Source organism: Megachile rotundata, chromosome 14 (assembly GCF_050947335.1).
Source record: "Megachile rotundata isolate GNS110a chromosome 14, iyMegRotu1, whole genome shotgun sequence".
Taxonomy (NCBI): Eukaryota; Metazoa; Arthropoda; class Insecta; order Hymenoptera; family Megachilidae; genus Megachile; species Megachile rotundata.
Window position 1 is genome coordinate 13,022,201 of NC_134996.1, and position 14,616 is coordinate 13,036,816.

A 14,616-nucleotide genomic window follows, 5' to 3' on the forward strand; every position below is an offset into this window, starting at 1 on the left:
CTGACACACATTTCAACTCGCATTCGAATAAACATCCGCAATTACTTGAATTCTCTGTCGGTCACGAATTACTATCAAATAATAGCTTTTCCGGCGATTATCTAACAATTCAGCGTATCTGAAATTACTCTTGCGACCAAAGACGTCGAACGTACTAATTCCGCATTCTCGATAAGCTGACCTAATTAATAAAGCTAATACCTACCCGTCCGAGCAATAAAGTAAGGCTGACAAGCGGATAAACGGAATTACTCACCCATAGCCGGTGCGTAGATGTTCAGATAGAGACAATCCTCGCTCTGATTCCGTAGATGAGGCAGCAGACGCTTCAAGTACTCTAATCGGCCTTTCGGCATACGTTCCAGTGCTTCTTGCTCATTCGAGATGTCGGGCAGCTTTTGGGGACAGACTGGGCCGATTGAATCCGATAATCTGCAAAGAGGGATTCGCTTAAATTCACATCTAAATGTTCAATCACCGTTAATATGATTAACGATTTAGGATAACATAAGTTCCTCGTTATCATAAATTCATCCAACTGCTTTTTTGATAACATTAATTATGAACCGACTCCATAGAATCGAACACAAAGGAACAATGAGAACGTTAAAATACATGGCACATTTTTCGATAAAAAATTAATATTTGATGAAACAGGTTGAAAATTTTCCACCACGTTTTCCCCGTGTCATGAATAATTTCCGGAGTAATTAGTTTCAGATTGTCGGTATATCGTATTTTCTTGCGGCCCGATTTGGCTGTCCTTTGTCCCACTAGTCTGTCACAGTGTATGGAGATTAAACTCATGAATAATTATGTCTCTGTTTTTGTTTGGCCGGCAAGTGGCGAGAAGGAAGCCGTTGCAAACGGGGGAATTGTCGGTCCATTTGGATGGAATGCACCAGGGCGTGAGTTCACGAATTCGTGGAACAGGGGTCTCAGAAGTTCGCATCATTCTTCTAACAATAAATTCGTGCAACCGTACTCTCGAGAATTTACGTTCGCGCCGTGTGTGCCATGACTGAAATTCTACCTGATAAAACGTTCAGATGAATTACCAAAAATTTTGACAGGAACTTTTATTTATTGCAACAAAAATCAATATGGGTCATACTTGTATAAGACACACAGGTTAAATGAAATTGTACATACAGATCACTTAGGTTACAGTTAAAAGTACTGTTCAGGATGATAAATCAAGTTAAAATATATAGGACACATAGGTTAAATGAGACTGTACATAAAGTTCACTTAGGCTGCAGTTAAAAATACTGTTCAGGGCGATAAATCAAGTTAAAATATATAGGACACGTAGGTTAAATGAAATTGTATATACAGATCGCTTAGGCTACAGTTAAAAATACTTCAGGGTGGTAAGTCAGGTTAAGACACATAGTGCTAATCGTTCACTTAGGCTACAGTTAAAAATACTTCAGTTTGATAAATCAGGTTAAAACATATAGTGTTGATCGTCCACTTAGGCTACAGTTAAAAATACTTCAGTTTGATAAATCAGGTTAAAACATATAGTGTTGATCGTCCACTTAGGTTGCAGTTAAAAATACTTCAGAATGATAAGTCAGGTTAAAACATATAGTGTTGATCGTCCACTTAGGTTGCAGTTAAAAATACTTCAGTTTAATAAGTCAGGTTAAGACATATAGTGTTAATCATCCACTTAGGTTGCAGTTAAAAATACTTCAGTTTGATAAATCAGGTTAAAACATATAGTGTTAATCTTAGAATTGGACTAGTCAGTGAAACAAGGATGAATAAGAAGAGAAGAGAGTGAATGCTCACCTGACACCTTCCCACGGGCTGGGTGCCCTGGTCGGCGAGAATCTGTTGCCCCCGACCGGTGGAGTGGCGTAGGGTATCCCAAGATAGACGTCGATCGGTTTGAGGAACTTTGCGTACTCGAAGGACCGTATCAAGCCCTGCACCTCGCCGTACCTTGTTTGAACGATCCGTGGATTCAACTTGCTCTTGATCGAGAGCGAGAGGATGGGCGGTGCAATTAGACAGACGAGAATCAGGAAGAGTTTCATCTTGCTCTCCGTCCCTCCCCTCGCGTGTTACCGCCACGATCAGCCTGCGATCTCCGCGCGAGCGCACACACGCTTCCAGAATCGCGCGGCTCCTCGCAATCCCTATCGATCACCTGTCCCTGCGACGATCGCTCTTCATTTAGGCCTGTTCGAGCGCTAACTGCGCGCCTCCCCGACGCAAGCTTGCGGTTTTCCCTGCAAATTTCACCAGCGAACGCTTCAGAGCCTCACCTGGCCCTATTTCGTCTCCGTTTTACCTAACTGCCGATAAACCAATTGCAAACTCTCCACCGAGCACTACCCTCTGTTCATTATCCGACGCGCTGTGTTTTCTCACACGGTCAAATGGTTGGAACACCTTTGAAACTGGGTCAGCTTTTCCTTGCGTTCGGTTTTTAACCCTTTACGGGGGAATATCTTCGAAGAAATTACGGTTGTTCTATATTCACGGATGGGGACTCTAGTTATACTGCAATGGGATGGTATGTGATGATTGTACTTGAGGTTGAAGTGACTACTCGCTGCAGTGACTCAACGTATTGATTACTCAATGTGTCAACTCCTCAGCGCGTCAATTACTCAGATCAGCGACTACTCAGCGCAGTGACTACTCAACGTTTCGATTACTCAATGCGTCAAATCCTCAGCGCGACAATTACTCAGATCAGCGACTACTCAACGCTTCGACTACTCAGCGCAGTTACTACTCAACGCATCGATTACTCAATGTGTGAACTCCTCAGTGCGACAATTACTCAGATCACCGACTACTCAATGCTTCATCTACTCAGCGCAGTGACTACTCAACGTATCGATTACTCAATGTGTCAACTCCTCAGCGCGACAAGTACTCGGATTACCGACTACTTAACGCTTCGACTACTCAGCGCAGTGACTACTCAACGCTTCGATTACTCAATGTGTCAACTCATCAGCGCGTCAATTACTCAGATCACCGACTACTCAACGCTTCGGCTACTCAGCGCAGTGACTACTCAACGTTGCGATTACTCAATGCGTCAACTCCTCAGCGCGAAAATTACTCAGATCACCGACTACTCAGCGCTTCGACTACTCAGCGCAGTGACTACCCAACGCTTCAATAACTCAATGTGTTAACTCCTCAACGCGTCGAATACTAAACGTATTGACTACCCAGCGCGTGTATTACTCAGCAAGTAGACCACTTAGCGCTATTACTCAGTGGGTAGACTACTTAACTCGTCAATTACACAGCTCACGAATTACTCAGCGCATCAACTCAACTACTCAGTCGATTACTCAGCACGTCGATTATTAAGCTTGTCAACTATTACTGCGTTGACTCAACACATAGCAATTCCCGTATTATACAACGCTGAAGCCTTGCAGTCCTGACAGCAGTTAAAAATTATGAATTAAAAAAAGAAGCACCAAGAAGTCAACGTAATTTAAAATTTTCTTGGGAACCTAAAGGAAGTAATTTCATCGAAGCGTTGATTTGATACAACTTATAAGTTCCTAGGAACGCAAGAAGCTGATCTAATTTCAGGTGTAGACCTTTGCTTCCTGGCGGTTCAGAGTTGCCTGTTAAATAGAAAAATGATTCGTGCGGCTTTGATCTATCTCTGTCTCCAGTTTTCTCGTTTCAAATTCTCATCTCGCATAGGAAATTTTCATCGCTCTTTGATGCGAGATAAAGAGGCTGCTTGTGATACGTATGCGCGGTCTGAGGATACACGAAGAGAAAATTGTCAGCTGGATAAAGTTAGCGTTCACCGGAAGAACTTTCGAATATTTCTATTTCGAGTAATTGAAAAAAGAAAAGTTCCTGAAGTTCCTTCCACGGTGAAAATAGGAATTTAACAGAAAGGCATGAACTTTGTCACTTAGCTCTTGCCGGAGTTTCGCAGTTTCTCACATCTGAAAATTGGTATAAAGCTGATGCTTTTAACCTGCTTCTGTTCGACGTCTTTGTTTATTCACTTTTCACTTCGATTTACGAATCCACGTATTTCATTCACATTCGGAAAGAAAATGAGATATCAACTTTGCTGTTCAGCGCCAGTTTCGATCTTCGAAGTAACCACACAGCCTAATTGGTCGACCTTAATCCTCCTCGATCCCCATGAATATTTATCAGATACCTAAATCGAGCGGAAATCAATCAGATATCGATCGATCTCACCGAAAGTGTCCCGGGGCGAGAAGAACGTAAGCTAGGGTACTCGTACACGGTGCCATTATGGAAATCAGCAGTTATCAAACACGAGAGAGAGCCTGAAGTTCACTGTCGTCTAACTGGATCACGTATTCTTCGTCATCCGCGTACGAGACCGGCAAGAAGGAGATAAGCAGTTTCGACCTCACACAATGAGAACAGATTTAGCTTATCAGCGAGCGCTTTTTCCAGAATTTAAACAAGTAGACATTTTTGAAAAATTCCATCATTCAATAATCACCCTTAGGAAATTACTAAGGGATAATCACCCTTAGGAATACTTTGTACTCATAGAAAAATCCGAAGGGATTTTCAAGAACGAAATCATCGAATCAGCAGTAGTACAGGTCAACGTTTTCTACCAGTAAACCGCTTGTTTACAGCAAGGTCCGAAGGGAGACCAACTGGTTTCTCTTAATTAACAGCCTTTATCTGACTAATGAAACCAGTTGCAATTAGCCAAGAAGGGCTCGATCCGCCAGAAAGCAGAACTTAAGAATTCCTTTGGACTCCCAGTTTCGATCCCTTTCCACGAAGAAAATCAACGGCGAAGTTATCGAGTCTTTTTTTTAATTCCTTCCCCCGAGAGCTTACCATTAGACTCGATCATTGGCTTTAATTAACTTCTGTCTCGCCCCTCTGGATCTGCTTGGACCAGACGAAGATTCGACTTTAAAATCCCACGGGCATTGTCCCGAACGTATGGAACGATACGTGTACCTCGATCGATCCGTTTAACTTCTCGATTCTAACCCCATTATCGTGTCTACGTATGCAACTTCGCTCGGGGAGGGTGAGGGTCGCGGTAACATCGGTACTTTGCGATACGCGATTTCATTTATGGAAGTCAATGTTTCACTGCGAGATACACTTCACGTTCTCTCTGCCAGTTCATGAAGATGGCTCCTGAAACAGAAAAGATTGTTTGATTAGAATGTGACATTAGAATTCAAGTGTTTGATTAGAATTCAAACGTGTGACAAGTTTGAATTCTTTAAATTCCTTCAGACTTAGGTTCCTTTCTCTGAGTTGACTAAGATAACAGTTAGAATAAACAGTTAAGGTTATGTCAACTTAAGCTTCATATCGAATGTCCAGTTCCAAACCTTATCCTAACAATAACTCTAGCTCAACACTTGTCAGAACCTGTATAACCCAGATAGAACTTTACTGATACGGTGTATAATGAATACAGTCTTACTGCATACGTTTCAATGGAAATTTTGAAGTTGAAGCAATTTCAGCAAGCTACGAAAGTTTATTGGATCTTCAAAAGAAAACGAACAGACCAAGTTTCTATATTAGTGGAGTTCAGTTTTTGAAGTGAACTTCTCAATAATCGTTTGATAGTAGTGGAGAACTTCTGATTCCCTCGAATATTTATTCAATAATATGGAATTACTTGAATAAGGGATGCAAAGTTTTTCGAGAAATAAATTTGAAACTGAACAGTAATACGAGGCCAAGTTATTATAAATATTCTAACAAGAAATAAGGGCGGAGAAATCAGGATAAAAAGTTATAGTTATGTCAGAAGATTGTACTTGGTGAAGGGAGAAAGAACGCCCGGAACACAGCGCAACACGCAGTTTCGCGTCCAATTAACGCCATTAAATAGACTAATCGAGGGAGTCGAGAAGCTGGTATACCTATATCGAGTTCCACAGTCGATTAGACAACTACCCAATAAGCGACCCCACGGCGCGGATATTATCGAGCCGAGGGCGAATGACGCGAGGGTGTGCCGAGAAGCGTAACCGGATAGGTTTCGAAGCACGTACGGGCAGAAATGAAGCTGAATGTCTCAGAAATAAATGTCACAGGCGCCTGTTGTGTACAGTCAACGGTTGCACGAATAACGTACAAATCGCCAGATCCAAACTTCCCAGATTAGTGTGTCTTAAGGTTCCCGTTTCTTTCCGTAATCTTTATTTCCTTCGCCTTACGTGCTCTACTGGAAAAAGATACGTAGCAAACTTGTGCTATTTACAAGATACTAACTGGTACAAAATGACATATTGTAAATTGAGGTTCAAATTTATAAATTATACAAAGGACTGAAGGTACCTGATGGACTGATGATATAGTTCTAACAGTAGATCATAGTGAGACTCACAGACCTGGACTGATATGATGTAGTTTTAACAGTAGATTATAGTGAGACTCACAGAGCTGATGGACTGATGATATAGTTCTAATAATAGATCATAGTGAGACTCACAGAGCTGATGGACTGATGATATAGTTTTAATAGTAGAATATAGTGAGACTCACAGAGCTGATGGACTGATGATATAGTTCTAATAATAGATCATAGTGAGACTCACAGAGCTGATGGACTGATGATATAGTTCTAACAGTAGATCATAGTGAGACTCACAGAGCTGATGGACTGATGATATAGTATTAACAGTAGAATGTAGTGAGACTCACTGAGCTGATAGACTGATGATATAATTCTAACAGTAGATCATAGTGAGGCTCACAGAGCTGATGGACTGATGATATAGTTTTAATAGTAGAATATAGTGAGACTCACAGAGCTGATGGACTAATGATATAGTTTTAATAGTAGAATATAGTGAGACTCACAGAGCTAATGGACTGATGATATAGTTCTAACAGCAAATCATAGTGAGACTCAGAGCTGATGGACTCACATGATATAGTTCTAACAGCAGACTATAGTGAGACTCCCAGAGTGTACCAACTGTAAGATACTTTAAATAAGTAATGAGAGTAATTAGTCCGAAAATGTCCGTGAAATGAAATAGTAAACGATTCTGAAGTAAGCAAGTCAGCAAACAGTAAGTTGATACGATGCGGAATCACACGTTCAAACATATAATTATATCGAGTTGCAGCAAACAACCTGCAGGTTATTCCATCTGAAACTCACAACAGAATTAGGATCAAGTATCACCGTCTCCGCGTGAACTTCGAAGGAAAGCCCGCAGGCGATTCCGTTGAACGAGGTAGCAAGCCAGAGAGAAGGGAGACGAGCAGAACTGCCAAGTTAGTCGAACGACCAGCAAGGTATCTCATTAACCGGGCTACACTCCATTACATCACGATTATCCAGTGCCAGACTGGTTACCGGTAGTTCACTCGCATACCAAACGCTCGGACGTAACACGCGCGCGTGTACGTACGTGCCCGAACGTTGACACGCGAGAATTGCGTGACGTTCTCGTTTAGCACGAGTGAACTGTTACGCGTCGGTTGTGTACCGAGTTGCTTGCGAATGCCGGCTGTTTCCACTGAACCGTTTCAGTTTGCCCAGTAGTAATAATTGTTTGCAGCGACCGGCGATGTCTGGCCGATACGCGGGCACAGAATGAACCAGCCCGGTATTTCTACCGTAAATGCGTGGCCAATGAATACACAGCCACCAAGCTTTAAGCTGCGATCCATACATTCCTACCTACCTTCCTATAATCGAATTCCTGACCGTTCCTTCCGCGATGCGAGACGACTTCCGGTATAACGCTCTGGAACGCGAGAACCTTTGATGGCCGAATGATTGCCAGCTTTACAACTTTCCCAGAACTGTTAACACCGCTCGAAATGTCTAGCTAGAACTACACTAGCTAGTGTTTGAACATTCTAACGTTTGAACATTCTACTGTTTGAATATTCTTTTCATATATGCAGAATATTTTATTAAGTCATATATGCATACATAATTTCATTCTTTTCACACACGCAGAACATATGCATAATTATTTCATCGATCTTATAATTAGAAATAAAAGCATGAATCAATCACTCTTGATGGCACCCTTTCATCTGCAGCTAATCAATTAACCTCCCAGATAATCGATGCTTAACTGCCACAGTGCAAATGGCCTGTAAGCCTCATTAAAATACCAATTACTATTAAGACCCCAGTTGATTAATTTGCAAATCCATAATCCTGTATGACACGTGCTTACGATTTTAGAAAATATGCTTTTATCATTCCTGTCCAGAGTTCATCCAGTGTTCGACCGTGAGCAAACATTTTTTCCAATGATTGACTGAGTGACGACTAGCCTGGATGCTTTCACTGGGCTATCGATCATTATCTGACCAGATACGTGTTTGCTCTACTGTGATACCAGCATATTTCGCAGCCTCCATGTATCATAGTTCAAACAGTTCGATCTACTGTCACCGATAAGCAGACTCGATACAGTCTTATCTGGATTTGATAACATTTGCAATTTTTATATTACGACTCTTGAAAAAGTTGGTATCTAATTGAAATGATATCTAGTTGATATCTAATCTAATTAAAATGATAGGAAGATGTGTGAAAATTTGTGAAGTATGGAGTTGATTTTACTCCACGAAGTAAAGATTTCTAGCGAAGATGCGTACTTTCATAAAGTTTCAAGCGAGTTGAGTAGTCATATACCGCATTTCGGTTAAACCGTGAGCCCGTGTGTATCGAATCGGGAGAGGAAATCTCCGGAGCCTCTTTCCCTCTTTCACGCGGCAAATGTCGGCTTCCAGATAGTCAATTTCGCCCCATTGTACGGGAAATATGGCAGCAAGCTGCGTGCGCCTCTTTCCACGGTCCAGGAACCGCAACCCTCATTTTTCAGCGCGCCAGGACCGATTTAGCAAAAAATACACTTTCACGGCGACAGCTTTTCTCTACCACACGCTGAACCGCCATGGCAACTTCGTTTACTTGTCACGCTGTCAAATCCGCGCCGCATTTCGTTCGTTTTGACTGTTTCATTGACTGCTTGACGCACCCTACTTTCGCTGATGGAAAATCATGTACGATCTTCATAAATGTACAAATCGTAAATTTTCTAAAATAGCTTACGAACCCTTCGAGTACCTCCTTCGAAGCTTACATTTGAAGAAGACTTCCAGAAGCTGTAATCGGTATTCCATGCACGAAGCGCAATAAAAATTTGGACGATGCAAAGGTTCCATTACATTTCTTTCCGGAGCTGAAAAATCTTGGTCTCGCGAATTGTTGATGGCATGCAACGAAGTGCACATGTGTAGAGACGTAGAGACACATGGAAAAAGGCGATGGAACAACGCGTGCAAGGGGTTGCTCTGTGAACCGCACCGCGTAACGACGAGCTCGAACAATAGCCTCCGACCATCTATGTCGATCACGTCGCACCGTAGAACGGGGTAGAGGGTGTCTTTTCTGCTTTCTTTTGTCGTCGAAGAGGCCGTCTGAACGCCCGACACCGAAATCGATATTCCCTGTGCCGTAACAATCGAATTCTGGAGGGAATCGACATCCACCGTTCGGTTTCATCTTTCGCTACTTCGTGTTTCACTTCCTTTCAAAATTTTCTGGTCCATCGTTTCGTTGGATCAATTAGACCTCAGGTCAATTTCTTTTATCATTTAAAAAATTATGAAAGGTAGTCACACTTTGACCAATTTTTTGGACAGCATCATTCATATTACCATGTGAAGATAATTGAAGAGAATTAAAATGTCAGGCACATTCATTGAACATAACAAGATTTGTGGTTAAATGACCGCTCCCGTTCTTGTTATACGGCACACATTTTGTTAAAATACATTTCTTGAAATCAGAATTCATTTTCATCAAGATAAAAAATGTGTGTACTAATTTATGTTTCGTTTGATTATTTATCTTTTAACTTCATTTTTAATTTCCAATTAAGTACACTTAAGTTTAGTGTTAATATTGTATGATTTAATGTTCAGTGTTGTAAGATTAAATGATTGAAAAGTGAGATAAGGGAAATGTGTACTGAATGTAGTTAAATTAAAACGATTTATTAAAGTCATGATTAACATCCTTAATAATGCATATTATCGTGGCGCGGCATATACCGTGTCAATCAACGTGTCAATTTATAGATAATACGTTAACGTTCAGAAGCTCGGAGGCCATCAATCAGAGCACCTTTCTGGTGAATTCTTTTCATTAGAGATTAATCGACATCCAATTTCACGTAATCAAGTAGTTGCAGCCGATAAACGTGCCGGCTATCCCGTAATTCGTTCCCACGCAAATGCCTGCTTTCATAAATTAAATTCTGGTCTAAACGGGGGGAACAGTCGGCGTACTAATTTCAATTTCGCCGGATCAAAATGGAACAGCGAGAAGCAATATACGCGGCTCGATTTTCAATAATGCCCCGTGAAATTTTCACGAACAAACAATCGAGATGTTGTTTCCAAATCAAACAGTAGCCCGAAGAAAGTAATCGATGCATCCTAGGCAAGAAAAATCGTCGAAATAAATGGAGAGGCAATCGATCATTCGCGATGTCTGCGGCCAAAGTTCCATCCAGGATGAGTTGGCATTATCCAGCATCGCGAAGAGCGCAACCGGATTCTGGAAATTTAATTGGAAAAGTTTTGCGACGACTCTCGAATCGAGTGCTCGCGATGTATCGAACGGTCAAGCAAGAACCGCCGCGAGATATTCAAATATTTTGGAACCGAGTCGATTAAAATGTATCAAGGTTTAGCTTTCGACTTCGTAATACTTTGCCATAACAGACGGAATTATTAAAGCAATCAGGGTCTCTGTTCGACAAATTTCAGCAGCCATAAAGGTGAAAAGCGATCGAGTAAAGCGAAGAACAATCCCCGTGGACCCGTAGCTTCTGAATTTAGGAAATTTCGCAACAACGCAATCTACCGGGCGAATTTCTAATTGCATTTACCGGAATTTCGGGAGTAGTCTTTCGACTAGCGCCGGTTGAGAGGGTGGGCAAGTTTATGCGGGGCTGGAAACACAATTTACCGCTTTGACGGACGCCGAACACGGCCAAACCGAATTGGAATACGGCAACAAAAGCCTACCAGCATACGGATTCGCTCAGTTTCCTGAACAATACCGCTAATCAGTCAAGTTCCTCCTTCACCGACGTTCCCTGCCCTCTCTGACGACCGTTTGTTTCCTGCACTTTATGCGCCGGGTTAAAAAAATGATCGTCGCGTTGTTTCGAAAATGGAAACAATAGAAACAATCGCTGTCTTTTCCGCGACGTAGGATATCGATTTCTCTTGGGGATATTTAGGAAATGTCAGGTGTTAATTGATCCACGTTAACGAGGAACGTCAGCGAATGTTTTTTAAGCAACGTCGTTGATAATAAACGACGCGACGTATCAACGCGTCCGACTCGCGACGCGCGCCCAATGACAGCGTTCTTTGAAGCTGAAGCGTAGTTTTTTCACGCGTGGTCGAGACGACGCGTCGCGACTACGAATTGTCTCGTTATCGTTAATTGGCGCTGCATTTTTGTTTCTCCTCTGCTGCCACGTTAGCTACAATGTTTTTTCGCAACGTTTGAGAATTATTTAACGAAGATAGAGCTCCGCGTTCGCTGAATCGCGATATCTGCTAACGTGAATGAAAATAATTAACGTGGCACGAGTATCGCGAATTACCGCGGAGAAAGTTCATTCGTAACAACGTTAGTTTTTACGGAGGAACAACCGTCAAGAACCTGCCAATTAATAGCTTTGTGTTTGCCTAACGCGAGTCTCTACAAATCCTGATGGAATCGTTATTCCCAGAACGAGACTCCGAGTCTACAGACAACTTGCTCCGCGTCTTCACACAGCAACGTGTGCAACGTGAACAACCAGCTCTGGGACGTACGCATCTGCATCCAGCTGGTTATAAACCATAACTTCGGTAAACTCGATTAACGTGTAACCTGATAAATGAACGACGCGCAAACTTCTAAGTACCTCTCGGTACCACGAAATCCATGTAAATTCCAGGCGAACGTCAATATAATAATGATGATCGATATTGACTCCATGTTTCAAGCAATTAAAAGCTCTGAGTGCCATTACATGACAACGTCGACAGCCGTTCATGTCCTATCTTATCAATTAACTACTTAGATATTTGTCATTTGTTGTGCAAAATGGATGGAAATATTGATGGTCACTGTGCAAATTGACGTTCATTGTTTTGTATTGACATTTAAAGCATGGCGAGATAATTCACATCATATGTAGACAACTTAGTGGAACAAATATTCAGCGCACTGGGTACTTAATGGGATGACTATTTAATGTGTAGGTTGTCTAATATGTGGCATTAGGTCCTCAGTGCTAATGGAACAACGCAGCGATTACTAGTGCGTGACCTACTTGATGCGTCGATTATTGAACGCATCGATTACTCCACGCGTTGACTATTCCACGCGTTGACTACTCCACGCGTCGACTACTCCACGCGTCGATTACTCCACGCGTCGGCTACTCCACGCGTCAACTACTCAAAGCGCCGACATCTCAACGCGTCGACTATTCCACGCGTCGACAATTCCACGCGTCGACTACTCCACGCGTCGACTACTCCACGCGTCGACTACTCCACGCGTCGACTACTCCACGCGTCGACTACTCCACGCGTCGACTAATCAAAGCGCCGACATCTCAACGCGTCGACTATTCCATGCGTCGACCACTCCACGCGTCGGCTACTCCACGCGTCGACTACTCAACGCGTCGATTACTCAAAGCGCTGACATCTCAACGCGTCGACTACTCAAAGCGTCGGCTACTCCACACGTCGACTACTCAACGCGTCGATTACTCAAAGCGCCGACATCTCAACGCGTCGACTACTCCATGCGTCGGCTACTCCACGCGTCGACTGCTCTACACGTCGGCTACTCCACGCGTCGATTATTCAACGCGTCGACTACTCAAAGCGCCGACTTCTCAACGCGTCGAATACTCAACGTGCCGACCTCTCAACGCGTCGAATACTCAACGCGTCGACTACTCAAAGCGCCGACCTCTCAACGCATCGACTACTCAACGCGTAGACTTCTCAACGCATCGACTCCTCAACGCATCGACTCCTCAACGCGTCGACTACTCAACGCACCAATTACTCAACGCGTCACCCACTCAATACCGACTACTCAAGATCATACTCCACACCACATCATACCCTCAAAAATCAAAACACGAGTCCACATTACAGTCTCCAATCCGTAACATATTTCCCTCGTCCACTAGTCTGACACGTTCATCTTTCGCAAAGCAGTCAGGTTTACAAGGGTTAAAGGATGAAACCAAAGGTGCCGAAAGACGTGTCCGATGACACAGCAGCAAACAAGTGGCAGATTAATTTCGCGGACAGTTTAATTGGGCCGGGTTTCGGATTAAACGCGTGGAAGGGCCAGCTGGACATTTTTCACGGCCAGCTGAATAAATAGAACCGTTCTGACGGACGGTCCAGCGGCTCTCGTCACTCTGGAATTTCAATTTTCGCCCGACCCGCCGAAACCAATAAAACACTCGAAATGGTCAGCCGGCGAGACAGGGAAAACGGGTTAGGACACCAAATACCATTCTTCATCGATGGTTTTCTAAGTTTCAGAAGAAGACGGTAAAAATGAAAGTAGCATTGGGTTTGTGGGATTAGCAAGGATTAAGAGCTGGACGTCTGAGAACCAGGGGTTGAAAGGAAGCAGTAAAAAAAGGAGAGTATGAAAGAAAGATAATATTCTCGTCTGAGCAATAATACCGTCGACCCGTATCCATTTCTAACGGCAGTTTCCCAGTGTGTTGGTCGTTTGGACACCTGCAACGGGGTTGGAAGCTCGTCGTTATTGTTCCGCGAATTGGATTCGCCGGGCTCACTATGGCAGAGAGCTCTCTTGAAAATCTGCCGTCCATACGGGCTGCTGCCGGCAACGCTGCTCGGGCTAAGAATGTTCGCAATTGGTACTGCGGGATTCCACAGGGGGTGCGCAACCCCTTTTGAAGCTTTCAGTCCGTGTCCCGTGACGGCTGTCGGGAATACACCCTCGCGAGCCCTCTCCATGTCTTTCGAATTAAATTGTTCGTGCGGCGAGCACTGGAAAAAATTGCGGGGAATATTCCTTTTGTGAGATTTGACTACCAGATGGTTAGAGAAGGTTATTGTCGTCAAAGGGGATGGAAAACTGTTTCATATTACATGAGTGTTGGTCTTGTTCTCTGCACATAGGGGAAATCGTGCGGTAAAACAGGACCTAGTGACTTTTTAAATTTGTAAATTTTGCGGGATTCAAATTAAACTTGCAAAAATCGAAGACATGCGGTTAAAAAGTGGCTTCTAAAATTGCCAACAACAGATATCAAAGGATATCTTCAATCTCCATATCCTCCATAAAGGCTAACGGTGGGCGTTTGACGCAATTTCACGGCGCAAAGACGAAATACAGAAAGGGAAAACATCGTGACAAATGAATCACAATTCGTTTCGTGTTATCCTCTTTGAAAACGTCTCGCGCGATGGAGGACGTACACAAGCGAAGGACTCAGCGAACGAGTCAGCTCGTCGAAACATTAATTAAACAGCTGGAAATGAAACGGAACAAGGAAGGAAGAAGAAGAGGGTTGTGTAGCT

The 14,616-nt window shown here is 43.0% G+C and overlaps 1 protein-coding gene across 2 annotated transcripts in view; it reads right to left on the reverse strand.

The window, feature by feature from the left end:
* Nucleotides 1-14,616, reverse strand: part of NLG-4 (neuroligin 4) — a 281,147-nt gene that overhangs the window by 202,480 nt on the left and 64,051 nt on the right. For both annotated transcript variants that reach the window (XM_012294946.2, XM_012294952.2), the window contains exons 2-4: nt 4,843-5,154; nt 1,801-2,243; nt 257-432 (exon numbers count right to left, since the gene is read on the reverse strand). In XM_012294946.2, the coding sequence (XP_012150336.1) occupies nt 257-432; nt 1,801-2,048 (424 nt within the window). In that variant the 5' untranslated portion in view covers nt 2,049-2,243; nt 4,843-5,154. The remainder of the gene's footprint in view (nt 1-256; nt 433-1,800; nt 2,244-4,842; nt 5,155-14,616) is intronic.